Raw genomic sequence first — 19,694 nt, 5'->3', positions numbered from 1 at the left:
AATTCCTTCTCTTCTCACCGTCAGTTCCCAAGGGCAGACTTCTCTGTCTGAAATGGTGCTGAGCACCCCAGCGACCTGCCCTTTCAGCCTGACTTTGGAGTGGCAGGGATGGGAGGAGACCCTTGTGTTTGCAGATGTTAGGAAGGAGGGGGAACCTGGGACCATCTTCGGCACAATCTTGGGACACAGGAGCGATTGTGGGGCTCCTACCCTCTCATCCAGGACCTTAGTGTGGTCTTCCTCAAAGCAGCCGACTTAGAAGGACTCTTGTACACAGACGGAGTCAGGAAGCTCCCGGACAGGGTGCTAAGGGTGCCCTGGCCAGCCTGCTCAGCAGGTTTGGCTGCTTCCTGCTTTATCCAGCGGTCACCTGCAATCGCTTGGAGGACCTTTCCAAGGCGCTTGTGGCTCGGGCCGGAGTGGGCACAGCGTCAACTGGTTCTGCCATCTGTGCCCAGTCCTTTTTAAACTGTCTTCTGACACCACTCCCCCATCCTTTTATTTTCCAGATAAGAATGGAAGAAGTAAAAATTTGGGGAAATTTCTAAGTTCACCCACAAAAGAGAAAGGAAACATTGTGCTCTCTTACTCAGAGGGCGACGACTGTTCCCGCGGCAGGAAGATAAGAACGAACATCACTCTTGTGTGCAAGCCAGGTACCGTCGTTGTCGTCGTGAAGGAGGCTGTGGTCTCACGGCTTTTGCCAGTGGGCCGCCTTCACCCCTTGCTCTCTGCTGCTCCTCACACACCTGAGAAGGCCAGGTGGATGGGGCGCTAAGCCTCAGATCGCTGCTGATGGAGACCTGTCAGTTGGGCTTTGTCCTCCCCATCTCTTCTCCGTAGCCAGCCTGGAATTGACAGTGCCAGTTGCCAGCACCCGGGCACACTTGGGGTGGTTTTTTCGCAGATGCGCTGAGCGTCTGGTGGGCTTCCTTTCCCTGTGTCAGTTGATTTGCTTCCGCTGGTTGGGTGGAAGACACCTTAGCTGGTTCCCAACCCTGTCAGCATCTCAGCCTTCGGATCATGTTAGCTCACACCCACCTGTGTGGACAGATGTACATTGCAGTTACAGAGTTAGAAATCTTCAAGGACACCCATGCTGGTCTTCAGAATGGGGAGGGCAGTCCAAAGTGTCGCTACAAAATCCTAGGGCGATTTTCAACACAACCACCCAAATGTGACCCTGCGGTTGGTCGGTTGGCAGAGCCGCCATCTTCCGGCAGTGCAGCTTCCCATCTCGCCGGCCCTTGCCCAAGAAATCCCAACTCATCAGCGGGCACCACACCCACAGGGCAGGCGGGGCTCTCGTGCTCCCCTTCCGCAGCCTGTGGGCTTGGGGGACACATGGAAAAGAGCCCGAACAGGGGCGAGATGGAAGTTGTAGGGCAGATGAGGTAACGTTTCCCACAAAATCCCCACCAGACAGCTCCAGCTTGCCCTCGAAGAACAAGCAAGTGTGTTGTCAGAATAGAAAAAAAATTTTTTTTCCTCAGTGCAACTGCTCTGGCATTTGCCTCCCTCACCAGTGTGCCCTGGGCCATGTTCTGAGGATGTCTTCATGCAAGCCCTCACCATCATCATCCCATGCCATTCAATCAAGAAAAACCCATCAAGATGACCCTGGACAGCTCCCTCCCCCCCCCCCCAATAGCCACCACCACTAACCTCTCTGTCCAGAATTGAATTGCAGGTCCCCTCAGAAGTCCCTGTCTTAGTGGCACCTCTTTAGTTTTGAGGCCACCCCAAGGAGACTAAGACCAGTGGGGTTGCTGAGAGAAGTTGTCTGCTGCCGACCTCTGGTCTCAGAGACATGCTTAAGCAGACTCTGCGGAGAGTCAGTGCACGAGCGCTGTCGGGCAGTGCTTCCAGCTCACCCTTGTGCCATGTTTTGTAAATACTCTCAGATGTTTCACAATTATGTTCTACTTTCGAGGGTCAGTGGGGGTGGGGCGGGCGGGGGGCACTTCTTTGTTGGTAAGGCATGGTTTGCTCTATTTCAACCTCCCGGCTGTTGGAATAATAACCTATTCCCAGTGGGGCTAGCCATGCTCTTTCATAGCCTCTCTGTACCTCACAATGTTATATGAGGGGCTTGCAAAAGTTCATGGGAAAGTTGAGTTAAAAGATAATGGAATTCTTGCATGACCTTCTAGAAGCCCCCTTGTATTTCCTTTGGACACGTTCCCAGCTATAGGACTTAGGTCAAAATGTGACCAGTTTTTGATGCTCAAATATATTTCACCTACTTTCCCACCGCTTCGGCTAGATCTGTTTCTAATAGAGCCCAGAATAAAGGCCCCTGGCCGGCGCCAGCTATGCCCACGCAAGGTGTCGGTTCAAATCCCGCCAGTCATGCGACGGACACAAGGTCTGGTCACCCACAGTCCATAAGGGGATGGCCAAGGAACCCCCAGGGCGCCCCCTGCGTGCGTGCTGGGGTTGACCCCACCACGGTGGCGTTTGGACTGCGTCCCCGCCAGGCCTGATGTCTGTCGGAGAGTGGGAGTGGAGGAGGCTTCTCTGGAGGGCATTCCTGATCGGTTGCCCTCTCCCCTGGCAGGTGACTTTGAAAGCGCCCCCGTGCTGATTGGGTTTGGGGATAGCGGTTGCTTCTACGAGTTTGAGTGGCGGACCGCCGCGGCCTGTGTGCTGGCCAAGACAGAGGGCGAGAACTGCACGGTGGTCGACTCCCAGGCCGGTGGGTATTCATTGTCTGGTATCCCTTGCAACCGCTTGTTGTGTTTGTTTTCGGGCGTTTGCACGGCGGTTTCTGATATAACCCGGGGTTGTTGGGAGATGTGCAAATGCTGCCTCACTAAGATCAGTTTTCGGAACCAAACACCCGAGGGACCCGAGGAACTAAGGGCTTCTCTCGTGGGTTCTAGACAAGAAACCTGCCCTTGGAGACTTTCCAAGCAGACCCTTGGATTGTGGTCATCGTCCGGGCGTGGTACACACTGGTTGTTCATTCGACCTGCGAGGATGGGCTCTGAGTGACATTATAGGTTCACACAGATAAAAGGGGCGGGTGGTGCGGGCACCGCTGGCGAGGACAGTGTTAGCCATCGGAGCTCCGGTGGTCTGAGGGAAACGCAGCTCGGTCCCGGGACAAAGGTCTCTCTCCTGGGCTGACCGGGTTTCGACTGGCCTCACGTGCTTTGATGTGTTTGTTTCTGCTTAGGGTTTTCTTTTGACTTGTCGCCTCTCATGCGGAAAAACGGCGCCTACACCGTGGAAACCGAGAAGTACGAGTTTTACTTAAATGTGTGTGGCCCCGTGACCATGGACTCCTGTGATCTAAACTCGGGGGCGTGTCAGCTATCCAAAAGGCAAGTGCTCGGTCTCGGGCGTTGGCTTCTCCTGAGGTCGTTGGCGGGTCGGGTCCCTCCTCTCTGCTGTCCTTGGGTTTGTGAAGAGCCTTGGATCACTAGCAGACCTGGGCCGGAGCACTGGGGGATGCTTGGTGCTCACTCCCACAGAAGCAGGGCAAACGTGGACCCTGGGAGGTGAGCAGCGGATCGACACGAAACTCTCATTCTGTGAGGCACCCCGGGGCACGGCTGGTTCCACGACGGGTCTGCAAATGCCAAGACTGGCAGTGTGAGCCCGCAGCCACTCCATGGAAGAGGGCCGTGGCAGTCTGTGCCCATAAAGATTTATAGCCTCGAAAGTCCTAATGGGCAGTTCTCCTCTGTTCTCTGGGGTCATGGCGAGTCAGGATCCACTCAAAGGCAGTGAGCTTTTGTTGTTGTTTTTAAAAGTTCTGTGTGCCTTGCGCTTCTCAGATGCTAAGCAGATTGTCTGTGTGCATTTCTGCATTGTGTATGCTACCTTGATGCAGATGTGCTCTACGTGGGCTTGGGTCCCAGTGGGGTGAGGTGGGGGTGGGATCCCTCTTACACCTCAGCCTCCCTTCCCCACCCAAGGTGCATCCCTTCCAGATCCCTAGCCAGCACCCGGTGTGGGACAAAACCAACCCCAGCCTGGGGATTTCCAGCTCACCGGTCCCTCCTGAACCTCGCAGCTCCCGAGTGTGAATGGCCGTCCCGTCGGGTCTCTTCTGAGAGTCCTTTGTCTGTCGTTTTAGTGACAAGAAGTCCTGGAACCTGGGCCTGAGCAACGCCAAGCTTTCGTATTATGACGGCATGATCCAGCTCAGCTACAAAGACGGCACACCCTACAATAACGAGAAGCACACACCGAGAGCGACTCTGATCACTTTTCTCTGCGACAGAGACGCCGGGATAGGCATCCCTGAGTACCAGGTAGGTGCTGTCCCGCGTGGACACAAGCGGCAGGGGTCACTAGCCCCGCGGCCGACAGGGCTCTTGATGTTCCGGATCCCGCTGCCCTTGAGAAGGGGTCACTGCTCCGATCCCCTCCTGGAGTCCCCCACGTGGTACAGAAGAGCCCCGGGGAGCTCTTGGTTTAGAAACCAGAGCTAGGAGCAGTGTGTTGGGTCTCTTCCAACTTCCCCTTCCCATCAGTAGTCCGTCATAGCCTGTCCCAAGCTATGTTGTCTCGGGCCCTGCACACCAGGGCCTCCTCTTTTGACCACAGAATGCCCAAGAGCACCAGAACCCATCCCTCGGGTCAGTCTCACTCAGCAGCGGCCCGAGCCCCACCTTCATTTATTCCTGGGCCTTTGAGGTGAATGAAAGGAGATGGACCAGGTCAATTCTATAAAAATTTCTTTTAAAAAAGAAACCATTTAGAAAGATTGTGAAACATCTATGTAACAAACATTTGTTTCGAAGACTCACGGGAATAATTAGTCCAAAGGCCCAGTGTCCATGCGGAGACCAGAACACCTAGATGATGCCCGGCGAGCACTGCCGGCAGCTCTGACAGGCTCTGCCCTGGATAGAAAGGGAGAAAAATGCCCAGTGAGACCCAGGATAACCAAACAGCCCAGGTTATTCCCCTTTAAACCACCCCCATGGCCCAGTTGTCCTCCAAGTGTGAAGTGGAACAGTAAGGAGAGGGGGTTAGCACGCCTTAGATCAATCAGCCTTAGATCAATCAGCCGCAGCAGATCAAAGGGCAGCCTGTGCTCAGGGAGAACTCTCAGGGCAGGAAGGGGCCCCTGAAAGGAGGACCAAGGGAAATGGGAAAACCAGGGCCATGGGGGCAGAGCTCTTGTGCCGCACAAGGATGGCCCTGCCGACTTGAGCCAGCCGCATAAATCCCAGTAAGAAGTGAAAGGAGACGCAGTTGAGCGGGCCTGGTCTGCGTTCCCCGCCCCCACTCCCACCCCCACCCCTACCCCCACCGCAGCAGATGCTCAGGACTCCTTCAGCCCTGGCCTGTTCTGCCAATTTCGTGCCCGTGGGGGCCATATAGCCCCTGGCCCGCTGGGGCCCATGTAACCTGCTCAGCATCACGGATGACCAGGTCCTCGCTGGGCTCAGGATGCCACTTGCCTCTTGGGCTGACTGAGATTCCATTGTGTGACGGGACCACATTTGGTTAAGCCGTTCAGCTGTTGATGTTAAACCGTGTGTGAGCGAGACAGGTTTTTTTTTGTTTTTTAAATCCCACAAATGTTGCTGTCAGTTTTGCAGTGTTGGCTCCATGTCCTGTCTCTTGTCCGCTCCCTCCCCGGTGCACCCACCCACAGGAGGAAGATAACTCCACCTATAACTTCCGGTGGTACACCAGCTACGCCTGCCCCGAGGAGCCCCTGGAGTGTGCCGTGACCGACCCCTTCACCATGGAGCAGTATGACCTCTCCAGGTGGGGGCCCTCTGTGTGGGGCTGGGGGGTCCCCTGCCTGGTCCTGTGGAGACGGTGCTGGTGATGCGGGCGCTGACCCGGGCCAGTGCACAGAACTGAGAGTCCCTGAGGCCTGGTGGTGGTCTCAGTGTGCTTGGCATGTCAGTGGAGGTCTGCGCCCTGATTTTGCCCCCTAGTTGACCAAGCACCAGCCCTGAGGGTCTCCATTTGTCCCTGCCATCCACAGCTTGGGGGCGGGGGTGGGTGGGAAGAGGGCAGTCTCAGGGCCAGTCTCAGGGCCTGTGGAGTTCGGGCAGATCAGCCAGGTTGTAACCCACCATGTCCGTGCTGCTCAAAAGCACTGGAAGGAGCGGGTCCCTGCAATGGTCCAGCGCCCTGGAGCAGGCATCTTACTTTGAATCTGCAGCCTGGCAAAGCCCGAAGGCAGCCCCAGCGGCAACTGGTTCGCCATGGACAACACGGGGGACCGGTCCACCTGGAGGAAGTACTACATCAATGTCTGTCGACCCCTGAACCCGGTGCCGGGCTGTGACCACTTTGCCTCCTCCTGTGAGATGAAGTACAAGCGTCAGCAAGTGAGTCTGCTGTCCCCAGCGGCTTGCATGGCCTCCAGGGAGCACGTGCCCCATGGGCGGAGGGACTGTTTTGGGGTCCCAGACCCAAAGTGGCCTGGCAGCTAGAGCAGAGCCCTGGGCGTGAATGTGGGGGCTGCCTGACCCCCCTTCCTTCCTCGGGGGGAAACCCGTCCCTTCCCAGCAGAGACAGGCCAAACCCAATAAAACCAATTCCTGGAGTTGGTGACCTTTGGTCACAGTAAGGGCAGAGGAAACCGAATTCAGAAGTGTCTGTTGAGTGATTGAGCAGATGTCTGAACCAGGCCTCTTGGCTTCCTGAGGCTGCAGCTCCTGGGAGCTGGGAAGAAATCCTCCGGACCAGTACTGGCCCCTCCTCTCTGGGTGCCACGCAGCCTCCAGCCACCCAGGGTTCCACTGCTGCTGGAACTCCCTTCTGGTGGTCGTACATGTCGCATCTTAGAGATGCCCTTGTCATTTGGTTTCCTAACATGGGTGGTGGGGAAAGCACTTTTCTCGGGCCCAAACCCAGGGCCCCTGGGACATCTTGGAGGTGGGAGGAGAGCGCCCCCTGGCGGTCAGAATTCGGTGCCCAGGTGTGTGTGGAGGTGCACGTGTGCTCCTGGGGTGTACTGGAGCCATGACTTCCCACCGTCTCAGCAAGGGAGCTGCCGGTTTCTGTTGGGTGGGAAAGCCTGACCAGCTCTGCTGGCCTCCAGGGCGTGTCTTCTGAGGTCATCTCCAACAGCAACCTGGGCCTGGCCTTGTCGAGCCCTATGATCGAGGACAGGGGCAGCCTCCTCCTGGAGTACGTGAATGGCTCGGCGTGCAGGACCAGCGATGGCCAGGAGACCACCTACACCACCCGGATCCACCTCATCTGCTCGCCAGGCAGCCTGGTACGTGACTCCCTTCTTGGAGGGGCCTGCTTAGCCCTGAGTCTGCCAGCAGGCGCTTGACATGGGCAGGAACCAGGAACCAGGAGGGACAGGGTGGTGGTGGCTGGTGGTGCCCTAGGACTATGGCTTCTGAAGTCTCAGTCTTCACCACCTGCACATCTGGGTTTGAGGGTCAGCGTGTGACTTTTGGTTTTCTGGGGCCTTGCCGTCCTGGACACTTGATGTCTGTCTCCTCCTTAGAAGTTTGTCTGAGATTCTGGAAGGATCTAGAAAGTTCCTCAGGCCCTTAGTGCATCCGTGCAGTTTCATATCCCCACTGGCTGCCTCATCCGTTGGACACAGCACACAGGGTGTTCACAGGGTGACTAGAGAATGCCACATTCCCCAGCCCAGCACCCCCTCCACCACCACCATGGATTCGATTCCGACTCAGCCACCCTCCAGGGTGGGCAGAGTAGAACTGTCCCATGGGGCTTCCTAGGCTAAGACCCGGGAGTGGAAACACTTCCACTCTGTTAACACCCTGGGCTGCGGCCAGTTGGAGTCCACTTTGACAGTGATGGCTTTGGTCTTCTGGTTTTGCTGTGAGCCAAGACGAAGCCCCTGTGCCCTGCTGGTCACTTCCCGGCCTTTGTCCAAGGCTGGCCATCGTGCTGAGCGCCCACGCGCATGGGTTTTGCCTGCTGTTGAGCTCACATAGGGGATGCCCCCCAGCCGGATGCCCTGGTGTCTTGTGTTCTAAGAGCAGGACCTGGAAACCAGACCAGGGGTGGAGTCCCGTTGCCTCAGTTTTCCAGTGGCATGGTCACAGTGAACTTCCTGATACCCCCACCCCTACCCCACCACCAGTGTTACACTTAGCGCCTCCTTCCTGGGAGAATGAGGCTGTTCTGCTGGACTTGAGCAACACATGTCCTGCGCCTGTGCCTGTCAGCTGGCACCTTGTGCACCGACAGTGGGTTGGACTGTGCTCCTGGGTCAGTTTAGGATTCTGCAGTGCATGTGAAGATCCCCATCGCTGTACTCACTCATGTCCTGCCCATTGCCTTCCAGAATACCCATCCCATCTTTTCTCTCAGTTGGGAGTGTGTGGTCACTTTCCTGTGGAACACAGAGGCTGCCTGCCCTGTCCAGATAGCCACAGACACAGACCAGGTACGGGCTCTGTGGCCGGTCCCTCACTGAACTGCACTGCCGTGTGCCCTGGGGGAGCCCCAGTTCTGAACTTACACTGCCCCCGATGTTTCGAGGTCAGTCACCAAGTCATGAGTCACTGTCCTCTCCTAATGGACTCCAGAGGGTGGAGGTCATGCTGCCCACCTCCAAGCCTCAGCTTACCCCTGGGCTCTGGGTCCTCCTTTCCGACGTCCTCACCCCACTGGGCTGTGTGGGGGCGCCCTCCCCACCCCTACGAGAGCCGCTTGTTCCAGGAGGTGCATCTGATGAGTTCACGCATCTTGGACCACCTGGACCATGTGAGACCCGGCCTCTGTGGGGCAAACCCACTGCCGTCGAGTCGATGCTGATTCATAAAGACCCCTTAAGTCTTTCCTGCCTCATAGGGAGGGCCTTCGAGGTGGCAGCCTTTAGCAGGGCCCCGTCTTTCTCCTGGGTTCCCTCTGCCAGCCTCTTGGTTAGCGCCCAGTGTCCACCCCACTGTGCCACCAGGACTCTGTCCTCTCCCAGTCCACGGCGGACTGAAACCCCTGCCCAACCATCGAGGCGACTCCCTAGCAGTTCTGTGAGACAAACACCTGCTAAAGGCAGCTCCGGTGACTTTGCAGTGCGTGAGGAGGCGCGTGCACCTCACCTCACCCTGCGGCCCAGACATGACTGTCCCCTCCCCCGGTTCTGTGCCCCGCAGGCTTGCTCTATAAAGGACCCCAACAGCGGCTTTGCATTCAACCTCAACCTTCTCAACAGTTCCAAGGGCTACATGGTCTCGGCTATCGGCAAGACCTTCATGGTAAGAGTTCTCCAAGGACTCCCTGCTGTTTGGAACAGGCTGGTGGTTGTTGCTGTCGCCACAGCTGGCGGCTCTCAAGAGGGAGGCAGGTGGGTGGGGGGCGAGGGGGGTCTGCGGGAATTGTCCAGGGCACTAGAAGCAGCTGTTGCTTGGGAGTGAGAGGGTTCAGGTTTCAGGAGAAAAACGAACTGAGACCAGCGGTACCCCCCTGGGGAAGGGTGGCTTCTCAGCTAGTACTGTTCTGTGGGAACCGGGGAACCGGGGAGGGCCCGAAGTCTGTGCACGGGGCCTGTTAGCCTTTTCCAATCCGACGGCCCCGCTGCAAGGAGCGGGTTGTGCTGGAGTTACCACCTCAGTCAACATGGCGTTCTGGAGTGGACCGATGGCAGGTGTATCTGAAAGAAAATGCAGCCTCCAGGCCTGCTGTCCACTCTGAGCAAACGTAGCCTGGGGTGTTGGTACCTTTCCCAAGGACATGAGCGAGGCTGCCAAGCTAGGGCTGCATGCAGGCCCCCTGCCCTCTGTGTATGGTATCGGACGTCATGAAGTTATGTAGTTGTAGATTGGGTCGACCTCTAAGGCCGTGGAGCGAGACCCCACACACACCGAGCCTTAAAGGCTGCACAGTGCTTGTTTCTTGAACTTCCTGGTCTTTCCTCCTCTTGCCTCGTTTACTAATTGACTTGCCCACATGTGAGAAGCTGGTGAATACACATACGGCAACACCCCTTGTAGTAACACTGGAGTGATAACAAAAGCGGCCTATCTGTGGTGAGGCCTTCTGTAACGGGGTCCAGACAGAACAGCGCGTGGGTTTTTTGCTACCTGCCCTGCAGCTGAATGTCTGTGGGGCCATGCCCACCTGTGGGACCGTCGACGGGAACCCAGCGTCTGGCTGTGAGGCAGAGACCCAGACAGATGACCCGAAGAACCTTAAGCCGAAAAGGCTTGTGGGAGGCGAGAAGAGCCTGCAGTTGTCCACCGAGGGCTTCATCACGCTGACCTACAAGGGGCTGCTCCCCCCCTCCGGAGGTGAGTATGGCCTGGTGGCCTGGCGCTCCGAGCTGCAGACTCACTTCCGGAGCAGGAGGAGGCTTTGCTTTCCGCCGCCTCCGATGGCCCAGTGCACACGCGCACACCGGACTCGACCGCGTTCCTGGTGAGTTCTGGCGGGGCTGTGCTGCACTGTGCTGGTGCTGACCCTGGTTCCGCCTCCCTCCCTCCCTCCCTCCCTCCCTCCCACAGGCACCACAGACGCCTTCGTCATCCGCTTCGTGTGTAACGACGACATCTACCCCGGAGCCCCCAGGTTCCTGCACCAGGACATCAACGCCGGGCTCGGCATCCATGACACCTACTTCGAGTTTGAGACTGCCCTGGCCTGTGTGCCTTCCCCAGTGGACTGCCAAGTCACTGGTACGCATGGTCGAGGGGCCAGGCCTGCGCTCTCAGAGTGCCGTGCAGTCTGTTGCTGTGAGCCAGGGCACACAGTTAAGGGCCTCCAGCCGAGTTTGGGGATCGGATACTATGTTAGCACAGAGTCGTGCACTCGGGCTGGGGGCAGGGAATAGGACGAAGGCTGTCAGTGCTCCGTAGGAGGAAGGCTGTCTGTTGTAGCCCCCCCAACTTCTCCCTGCCTCACCCATGGTTGCTGAGTGGCTGGTCTCCCAGCGGGGGCCACACGCTGGACCTGGGCCACTGAGCCATCAGGCCTAGCCAGCATCTCCTTGTGTCTCAGACCTCGCTGGAAACGAGTATGACCTGAGCGGCCTGAGCAAAGTCAAGAAGCCCTGGACCGCTGTGGACACCTCGGAGGATGGGAAAAGGAGGAGCTTCTACCTGAGTGTCTGCAATCCCCTGCCTTTCATTCCCGGCTGCCAAGGTGAGTGCCGCCGGTCTTCCTGTGTGAGCCCTGGTCTGACGCGAGAGCATCCAGAGCCGGCTCCCTGACCAGCAGCCCCCCGTGTCCGCAGGAAGCTCAATGGGTGCTTGCTTAATATCGGATGACAACAGCTGGAACCTGGGGGTGGTGCAGATGAGCCCTCAGGCCACGGCCAATGGGACCCTGAGCATCGTGTACGTCAACGGCGACAAGTGTGGGAACCAGCGCTACTCCACGAGGATCATCTTCGAGTGTGCCCAGACCTCGGTGTGTGCTCAGCCCACAGCGGGCCATTTGCCGTCCCCCTCGAGCGAGGCGCCGAGCCGCCCCCTCATTTAGCGTGCCTCTGCCTGCCATCCTTGGGGTTCACTGGGACGTACTATCCGAACACGTGAAGCCCACTGCCGCCAGGGAGTCAGGGTCAGCTCATAGCCACCCTGCTCAGAGGTCAGGAGGGGAGGGCTCGGGGTCGGTCCACTGTGAGGGCTCACCTTGCGTCATGCCGCCTCCTCGGCCAGTCCTTGTAGCGGCGGCGTGCTCACAGTGGCTGGCCATGGCGATCGTTGGTGACCATCACACCGTGGATTCCTTCCGAATGGAAAACATGCTCTCGGTGTGTGTTTCAGGGGTCCCCCATATTCCAGCTTCTGGACGACTGTGAGTACGTGTTTCTCTGGAGAACGGTGGAGGCCTGCCCTGTAGTCCGAGCGGAAGGTAAGCCAGCGGTCATCACACGTGCGACACCCCAGGTCCTCGTGTAGCTGTGAGCTCTTGTGGCAGTGGCTGTGTGGAGGACCCCACCGCTCTTCTAAATGTGGGGGTCACTTCTTTCCCAGCCTCACCCTGGAGAAGCCCCCTGCGCACTTGCCTTGGTTCCTTGGAGACAATGGCGGGAGGGGCGGGTTCTGGTGGGGCATGGGGTCAAGCAGGCCCTCCTCCTCCCCCAGAGATATAGTACAAAGCCGTGTGGAGGTCACAGCCTCCAAGACCTGTTCTAAGCACAAACGAAGGCCATAGTTGCCTGATGAGACATGGGGACTTCTCCCGCAGTGTGACTATGTGTAGTTGCGCTCACTCTGTTTCCTGTGTTGTCCAAGGGGACAACTGCCAGGTGAGAGACCCCAGGCACGGCAACCTGTATGACCTGTCCCCGCTGGGCGTCAACGACACGGCTGTGCACGCGGGCGACTACACCTACCACTTGCGCATCTGTGGGAAGCTCTCCTCGGGCGTCTGCCCCACCCGAGACAGGACCAAGGCGGTCTCCTCGTGCCAGGAGAAGCCAGGACCACAGGGCTTCCAAAAGGTGGCAGGTAACCATGGTCTCTCTCTGGCTTTTGCTGCACGTGCTGGGATTTCCGTGCTGGTGGTGCCACGCATGCCGCCGAGCACGCCTTCCCGGAGGACTGGGAACGGCGGTTGTGTCCTTGTGGAGCAGGGACTCCATGATAATTTCTGATTTGGATCTAGCTTCTTAACTAGAGGACTGCTTGAGAATGCCACCATTGTGAGTCTGTCTGTGTGTGTCGTGTAGTGACTGACGAGGAGACTGTGCATCTGCTCAGTCATGGGCGATGGCCCCTAGAAAGGAGTCCACGGGACCAGGTTTCCACGAGGGCTTGGGAGCTCCCCGGAGGGCGAGGAGCACTCCTCTTGCCCAGGTGGCTGCTGAGTGTTTCTGTGCCCAGGCGCTGCGCTTGGCTCAGGCTCCTGCAGGGCTGCTGTGCTCTCTGAGTGTTTACTCAACCTGGCAGCCTGGGCACGTGGTGAGCAGAACCCGCCTCATGTGCCGGTTTCTCCCGCAACAGGGCTTGTCTCCCAGAAGGTGAGCTATGAAAACGGCATCTTAAAGATAAACTACACCGGGGGCGAGTCTTGCCACAAGGTGTACCAGCGGTCCACCACCATCTACTTCTCCTGTGACCGCACCACCCAGAAGGTCAGTGGGCTCGGGCTGCCGCAGCCACTCCTCCCAGGGGTTCAGGGTCTCTGCTTCTACAGGGGACTCTGGAGGTGTCGTACAAGACCTCCGCTGGCTTCAGGAGAGGGGCAAGATTTACAGAAAATAGATGAACGGGTCTGTCTACTTACATAGACCTTAATGAACATCTGTCCCTTAACAGCCTTCATTCCTAAAGCCAAGCATATGCTAATGAGTGTTTTGCATATTAAAAAAGTTTAGTGTGATAAGATACACATTGGGAAGGGAGGTGGGGGTGCTTCTGAAAATTGGAGGATAATTCCACCCACTTTTGATTCTGTTTTTCTGCGAATTCTTTGGAATACATCCCACCCTGTCAAAAACCCCCCCCCCCATTTTGCAAGCCCGGCGGGCTTCTTTGTCCATTTTTCAGTGTCCACTTCAAAGGTGTTCAGCATGTCCACCCTGCTGCACAAGCTCCACACTGCCCATCCCCAGTCCTCTGTGCTCACACCCCACACGGAGACTCGGCATCCCATGAGCCATCACACCCACCCTCTCCTCCCGCCAGCCCCTGGCGGCCACTAAGGAGCCTGCCGGGGGTGCTCCATAGATGCACCATCATAGGCCACCGGCTCTGTGCACAACTTCATACCGTGTCGGGTCTTCAAGGTCCACTCATGGGCGACGTGCAGCGGGCCTCAGGGCTGCACACCTCGCTGCGACCGAGAGCATGCAGATGTGGATGCACACCACGTTTTGTCTGCGTGCCTCTGAAAGACACCTGGGTGCCCCCCCTCCCCATCTGGGGTGTGTGCTTAGGGCCTCAGTGGACATGGGGGGACTGGTATCCACCTGCGTTCAGGCGTCGACAGGAGCCTGGGGAAGGTGTGTGTCCCTGGGGGCTGCATTGCTGTCGCCCTTGCTCTTGCAGCCGGTGTTCCTGAAGGAGACCTCAGACTGCTCCTACTTGTTCGAGTGGCGCACGGAGTACGCCTGCCCCCCCTACGAGATGGCCGAGTGCTCCTTCAAGTGAGTGTGCCGCGTGCCGGCGGCTCTGCCCTGGTGGCTGCTGGCCTGGGTGGCAGGGGCTTATTAGACTTGTTGGCGAATGTCCCTTGGCCTCAGAGCCGTGGGATTGATTGGACTAGTTTCCAGACCCATCACAGCCTTGAGGTTCTGAGATGAGTCTGCACCGAGAATGGGTAAGGGTGGGAGATCGGACCTGATCCCAAGAACGCCAGTCGTGCGTGGAGCAGGGTGGACCATGGACTCCTCTGCCCGCCCGCCCTCAAGGACACAGAGAAGGCGAAGGCTGGCTTCCTCCCTTGAGGGTACTTTCCACATGGGGCAGGGGCAGGTTGGAGGAGAGCACGCCGGCCATCAGCCTCCTGGAGCTTCCTTTGGCCCCTTTGGTTCATATGCTACCCCAGTCCCCACTGGGGATGGTGCCGCGCTGTCATGCTGGTGTTAACATTGAGTTCTCAGCGTGTGTTCCCACCCACCTCAGACCCTCCTGGGAACCTGACAAATGAGACATCCTTGGGTGCTGTCTCAAGGACCTTGGCTGTGTGGGCAGCTCCACTTCTTGCTGGCCTAAACATGGAGACCACGTACACTTCAGCTATTTGAGGGACTGGGGATGTGTACGTGCGCGCAGATACTTGACTTGGTTTAACAGAGTTTTAACGATTTCTTGAATTCCTACCGCTGCTGACTCCGACGGGATGTGGGCAGGGTTCTGAGATAAAGTTCTGCCATCGTGTAAGACCCGAGTCTCCGAATGTCAGGGACGGGATGTGTCTGGCTCACTAGCTGGCGCCACGGATACTTAATGAGACCAGTGCCCAAAACCTGACCACAGCCCTCTCTGCACACCAGGGATGACCAAGGGAACGTCTTCGACCTCTCGTCCCTGTCCAAGTACAGTGACAACTGGGAGGCGGTCACGAGGACAGGCTCACCAGAGCACTACCTCATCAACATCTGCAAGTCCCTGGCCCCGCAGGCTGGCATTGGTGAGAGGCAGCTTTGCCGCTGGAACGGCTGTACTGACTACTGGGTACAGGTGGTTTGCACTCACGCTCCAAGCCTCCCCGCTCACAGCCACACTCAAGTGGGTTGGCCAAGATGCAGGCGGGTCCTGATGGCTGGTCCTTGATGTGGGCCAGGACCAGTGAAACCGAGGGCTGGGGTGGGCAGGCCGGGCTTACCGGCACTTGGCATATGATGCCCGGAAGTGGAGGCAGTTGCTGTGATAATGGTGGCCAAGGGTCCTTCAGAGCAAGGGAGCAGACTGGGGACTTGTGGGTGCACCCCCCACCCTTAACTGAGAGAGTGGGGGTGGCCAGCCTGCTCTGTGACTGGGGAGAGGCTACAATTGAGGTGTGCACATGTGGCCAGCTGCGGCTCCGCTCAGGTTATCTGTGAGCCCTCGAGAGTGACCCAGGTCCCGTGTCATGAACTTTGATCGCACCCCTTAATCAGAACCAGTTGGTTTGTGTGTTTCCTTTTCTGAGAAGTTGGGGTAGTGTCCCTAGCCCTCCACCCTGCAGGGTGGGTTATGGATTCGGTGGGGGCACAGTTCATAGTCTGTGGGTGGACTCGGTCCCAAGTCTCCTAGCCATTCCCCAGCTGGGCCCTTCCCCAGGAGTGCAGAGGTTGCCGGAGGGGGGGGGGGTTTCAGCATGGGTTGCTTTTGGGCAGAGTTCTGGTCCACTTCTTGAACCAAGACCTTGGCGTCCCCTGGGGGCGTTGGCTCCCTTGCACTCGGGGCTCCGGAGGAATGTAGACTGTTGTCCCGGGGACTCCGCCCTCAGACCCACCCCCGGTCCCTGTCAGCATGGACATGGGCGAGAACTCCTGCGGGTAACCTGCCTCATCTAAAAGGTGCAGCAGCTCTCCTGTGGTGACAGTTTCAGGACAGTGGCCTCCAGTCCGTGACCTGTGTGTCCGGCCCCCGACTGGTAGCTGTTTTGAGAGGGGACCCCCAGCGTGAGCGTCACCGTGGTCCCTCTATTGCAGAGCCGTGCCCCCTGGAAGCAGCCGCCTGCATGCTGAATGCCTCCAAGACCGTGAACCTTGGCCGCGTGAGGGACGGCCCGCGTTGGCAGGACGACTCAGTTATCCTCACGTACGTGGACGGGGACATGTGTCCGGACCAGATTCGGAAAAAGTCAACCATCATTCGTTTAACCTGCAACAAAAACCAGCTGGTAAGTGAGCCCAGTGATGAACCCCACTTAGTGACACAGCCCCAGGGCGATAGACCCCGCTTAGGGACACCGCCCCGGCTGATGGCTCCTAGTCATCTTGTGACCTGAAGCGTGGACAGTGACTTGGCTTCCCGATGAGTGAAGAGGGAGAGCTGCCTGGGCCCCTGTCCTCTGCTTTTACTTGTGAGCCTTCCGGACCCCCAGCAGGCTTTCTGCCTCTGGGCTCCTCTAAGCTTCACCCCCAAATGCCACCCCCACCCCTGGTAACTGAAGTACACACGGTGACCCTTTACTTCCCTAAACCTGCGCCTCACCCCATAAGACACCGAGATGGAATTGTCCTGGGCGTGGCTGGGGCTTCGTGGGGAGGCTCCTCCGCCATGAGGCAAGGCTGGAGTCACCGTGCGGGCCGTCTGCCTGCCATCACCCAGAAGCCCCCCCATCTCGGCTCTAGTCCTCCAGGCCCATGTTCATCAGCGCGGTGGAGGACTGCGAGTACACCTTTGCCTGGCCCACCCCTGCCGCGTGCCCTGTGATGAACACCGTGCACGACAACTGCCAGGTCACCAACCCGGCCACAGGTGAGGCCTCAGGTGGTCCGGAGCCGGCCACAGTGAGGTGCCGGGGTGGTGACGGAGGTGGGGGGTGGTGTGGAGAAGCCAGGATTTCTATGGCCAGGATGGAGTTTGTGAATGAGTGTGGTGGTGCCTGGCCTCCTGGAGTCACCGTGTCCCCCGACCCCTGTCCCCACAGGCCACCTGTTCGATCTGACCTCTCTAAACAGCAGAGTTGGTTACACGGCGGCCTACAGCGAGAAGGGGCTTGTCTACCTCAGCGTCTGTGGCGAGAACGAGAACTGTGCTCCTGGCGTGGGTGAGTGCGCCGCTGTTGGTGGCTGGAGGCTGCACAGAGTGCCTCTCCTCTGCCGTCCCTCCACCCGAGTGGCTGAGGGTGACCAGGAGCTAAAGCAGTGGGGGTGTCAGAGTCTGTCCCCAGAGCCAGGCCGACACTCCAAGGGCGCGTGTGGCAGCGCGTGAGAACGTTGGGTCCTGCAGGCGCGCTGGCCAGGGAGACAGAGTGACTGTGCCGCTGTGTTCCTGACCACCTTGTCCCTGTGCTCCAGCTGCCTGCTTCGGACAGACCAGGATCAGCGTGGGCCGGGCTGGCCGCAGGCTCACCTACGCGGACCAGGTGCTGCAGCTGGTCTACGAGGACGGCTCCTCCTGCCCCTCCAAGCTGGGCCTGCGCTATAAGAGCGTCATCAGCTTCGTGTGCCGCCCCGAGGCAGGGCCCACCAACCAGCCCATGCTCATCTCGCTCGATAAGCAGACCTGCACCCTCTTCTTCTCCTGGCACACGCCGCTGGCCTGCGAGCAGGTGGTGAGTGTGGGACGGGTATGGGCTGGGCCCCGCCCGAGTCTTGCAAGCCCACCAGCCCTCAGAGCTAGGCGGGCTCCCCAGTGTTCCCGCCACTCCTGATGGCCCCTGCCCTGAAACTGGCAGAAAGCCCCACCCTGTGATAGTGCCTGTCTATCTGGGATTGATTGCCATCCACTCCTCAATGCTGCTTGCTTGCTTTGTCAAGTCCTTTCAACTCAACCCGGGTACCCCCTCCTTGCGTGTCTGGGCAGAGCTGTGCCTGGGGGTGGGGGTGGTCGGGGTGGGTTTCGCATGCTGACTTGTTCAAAGCAGACCACCAGACCTTTCTTCCAGGCCTCCTGTGGTGGATTTGAACCTCCCACCCTTTGGTTGGGCTGAGTGTGTTACCATTTGGCCTGCCCAGAGACCACTTTCACTTCTCGGGGCGGGGAGGGGGGCGGTCCTTATGGGGAGTCAGGAGGCCCTCTGGTGCCTAGGAGGAAGGCCTGGTTCTCACGGAGCAGTTCTGCTCTGCCCTGCAACCCTGGGGCGCTGTGGGTCGGAATTGGCTGAAACGCAGTCTTGTCTGCCGGGCAGATGGAATGTTCCGTGAAGAATGGCAGCTCCATCATCGACTTGGCCCCCCTGATCCACCGCACGGGTGCCTACGAAGCCTACGACGAGAGTGAGGATGACGAGGAGTCAGACACCAACCCCGACTTCTACATCAACATCTGCCAGCCACTGAACCCCATCCACGGGGTGGCGTGCCCCGCCGGTGCAGCCATCTGCAAAGTCCCTGTGGAAGGGGCGCCCATCGTAAGTGGGGGTCACATACGGGTGGAAGCGGGCCCTGCAGAGGGTGTGTGCGGGGAAGGAGGGCGGGCGCCAGGGCAGCCCCCACCTCCTCACCCCCCGGCAGCCTTTGAGCCAGGATGTGCTCTGAGCACTTGTGCAAGTGCGTGTCCTCTGGGGGCTGGCTGACTGATCAAGACAGCTGTTAGCTTGGGACATGGCGATAAAGACCACTGACTGAGCTGAGCCGACGGGGGCAGGGGGAGATGGGCCTCCTGGGAAGGGAGCTGAGGCTCAGGCTGGGGTCTCCTCCTGCCCCAGGGGCCCACTTCAGAAAACAGAATGGAAGCCATGCCCCGCAGGCGCCCTGGCCTTCCAATGGCGCATCTGACGTCGGGCCTCTCAGGGTGGGCACTGCTGGGAGCCAGCTGTGTAGTGTTGTGCTGTCTGGTCAGCCTCGACTGCATGGCCTCTGGGCCCTGGTGAACCGTGGCTGCTGGTGTTCTTTGTCCAGGACATTGGCCGCATTACGGGCCCACCGATCTTCAACCCCTCTGCGAACGAAGTGTACATGAACTTCGAGAGCAGCACACCTTGCTTAGCAGACAGACACTTCAACTACACCTCCCTCATTGCCTTTCACTGTAAGAGAGGCGTGAGCATGGTAAGTGGCCGCCTGCCTCCCAGGTCCCTGCTCCTGCCCCCCTCGCTGGCTGACTTTCGGGTCTGACCGTCCCTGCTCCTCTTCCTCGCAGGGCACCCCCAAACTGCTGAGGACCAGTGAGTGTGACTTTGTGTTCGAGTGGGAGACGCCGCTCGTGTGCCCCGACGAGGTGCAGGTGGAGGGCTGCTCACTGACGGACGAGCAGCTCTACTACAGCTTTAACCTGTCCAGCCTGTCCACCAGCACTTTCAAGGTGGGGCTGCCCGCCGTCCGTCCCCACGGGCAGTGCCTGCCCAGCGCAGCTCTCTTCCCAGGGTCCCCGGCCCTGATGTGACACCCTGATGTGACACGCTGCCCAACGGCCCCCCTCTCTAGGTAACGCACAAGTCCCATGTGTACAGCGTGGGTGTGTGCACCGCGGCTGCAGGCCTGGACCAGGGCGGCTGCAAGGATGGGGGTGTCTGCCTGCTCTCCACCAGCAAGGGCGCCTCGTTCGGGCGACTGGCCTCCATGCGGCTGGACTATCGGCACCAGGACGAGGCCGTCATCCTGAGCTACGTGAACGGGGACACCTGCCCTCCAGGTAAGGCAGCCTCGGTTGGGAGATACAGCTCCACCCCTTCCAGGCTTTGGGCCTGGATTGTGAACCAGTGTAGAGGAAACAGTTCCCCGGGCCCAGGGCGCA

At 58.8% G+C, this 19,694-nt stretch overlaps 1 protein-coding gene across 3 annotated transcripts in view; it reads left to right on the top strand.

Moving 5' to 3' along the window:
* IGF2R (insulin like growth factor 2 receptor) overlaps positions 1-19,694 on the top strand; it is an 83,771-nt gene that overhangs the window by 53,471 nt on the left and 10,606 nt on the right. For all 3 annotated transcript variants that reach the window (XM_075554296.1, XM_075554295.1, XM_075554294.1), the window contains exons 13-38: positions 510-656; positions 2,561-2,698; positions 3,182-3,329; positions 4,088-4,265; positions 5,621-5,736; positions 6,143-6,311; positions 7,028-7,207; positions 8,261-8,362; positions 9,072-9,173; positions 10,010-10,205; positions 10,419-10,589; positions 10,912-11,055; positions 11,147-11,322; positions 11,682-11,769; positions 12,153-12,368; positions 12,864-12,994; positions 13,911-14,008; positions 14,858-14,994; positions 16,001-16,191; positions 16,646-16,772; positions 16,945-17,064; positions 17,315-17,571; positions 18,148-18,369; positions 18,860-19,009; positions 19,101-19,262; positions 19,385-19,592. In XM_075554296.1, coding sequence (XP_075410411.1) covers positions 510-656; positions 2,561-2,698; positions 3,182-3,329; positions 4,088-4,265; positions 5,621-5,736; positions 6,143-6,311; positions 7,028-7,207; positions 8,261-8,362; positions 9,072-9,173; positions 10,010-10,205; positions 10,419-10,589; positions 10,912-11,055; positions 11,147-11,322; positions 11,682-11,769; positions 12,153-12,368; positions 12,864-12,994; positions 13,911-14,008; positions 14,858-14,994; positions 16,001-16,191; positions 16,646-16,772; positions 16,945-17,064; positions 17,315-17,571; positions 18,148-18,369; positions 18,860-19,009; positions 19,101-19,262; positions 19,385-19,592 — 4,074 coding nt within the window. The remainder of the gene's footprint in view (positions 1-509; positions 657-2,560; positions 2,699-3,181; positions 3,330-4,087; positions 4,266-5,620; positions 5,737-6,142; positions 6,312-7,027; positions 7,208-8,260; positions 8,363-9,071; positions 9,174-10,009; positions 10,206-10,418; positions 10,590-10,911; positions 11,056-11,146; positions 11,323-11,681; positions 11,770-12,152; positions 12,369-12,863; positions 12,995-13,910; positions 14,009-14,857; positions 14,995-16,000; positions 16,192-16,645; positions 16,773-16,944; positions 17,065-17,314; positions 17,572-18,147; positions 18,370-18,859; positions 19,010-19,100; positions 19,263-19,384; positions 19,593-19,694) is intronic.

Source organism: Tenrec ecaudatus, chromosome 7 (genome assembly GCF_050624435.1).
Source record: "Tenrec ecaudatus isolate mTenEca1 chromosome 7, mTenEca1.hap1, whole genome shotgun sequence".
NCBI classification, from domain to species: domain Eukaryota; kingdom Metazoa; phylum Chordata; class Mammalia; order Afrosoricida; family Tenrecidae; genus Tenrec; species Tenrec ecaudatus.
Note: the sequence above shows the minus strand (reverse complement) of the source record. Positions and strands in the feature narration are given on the sequence as shown.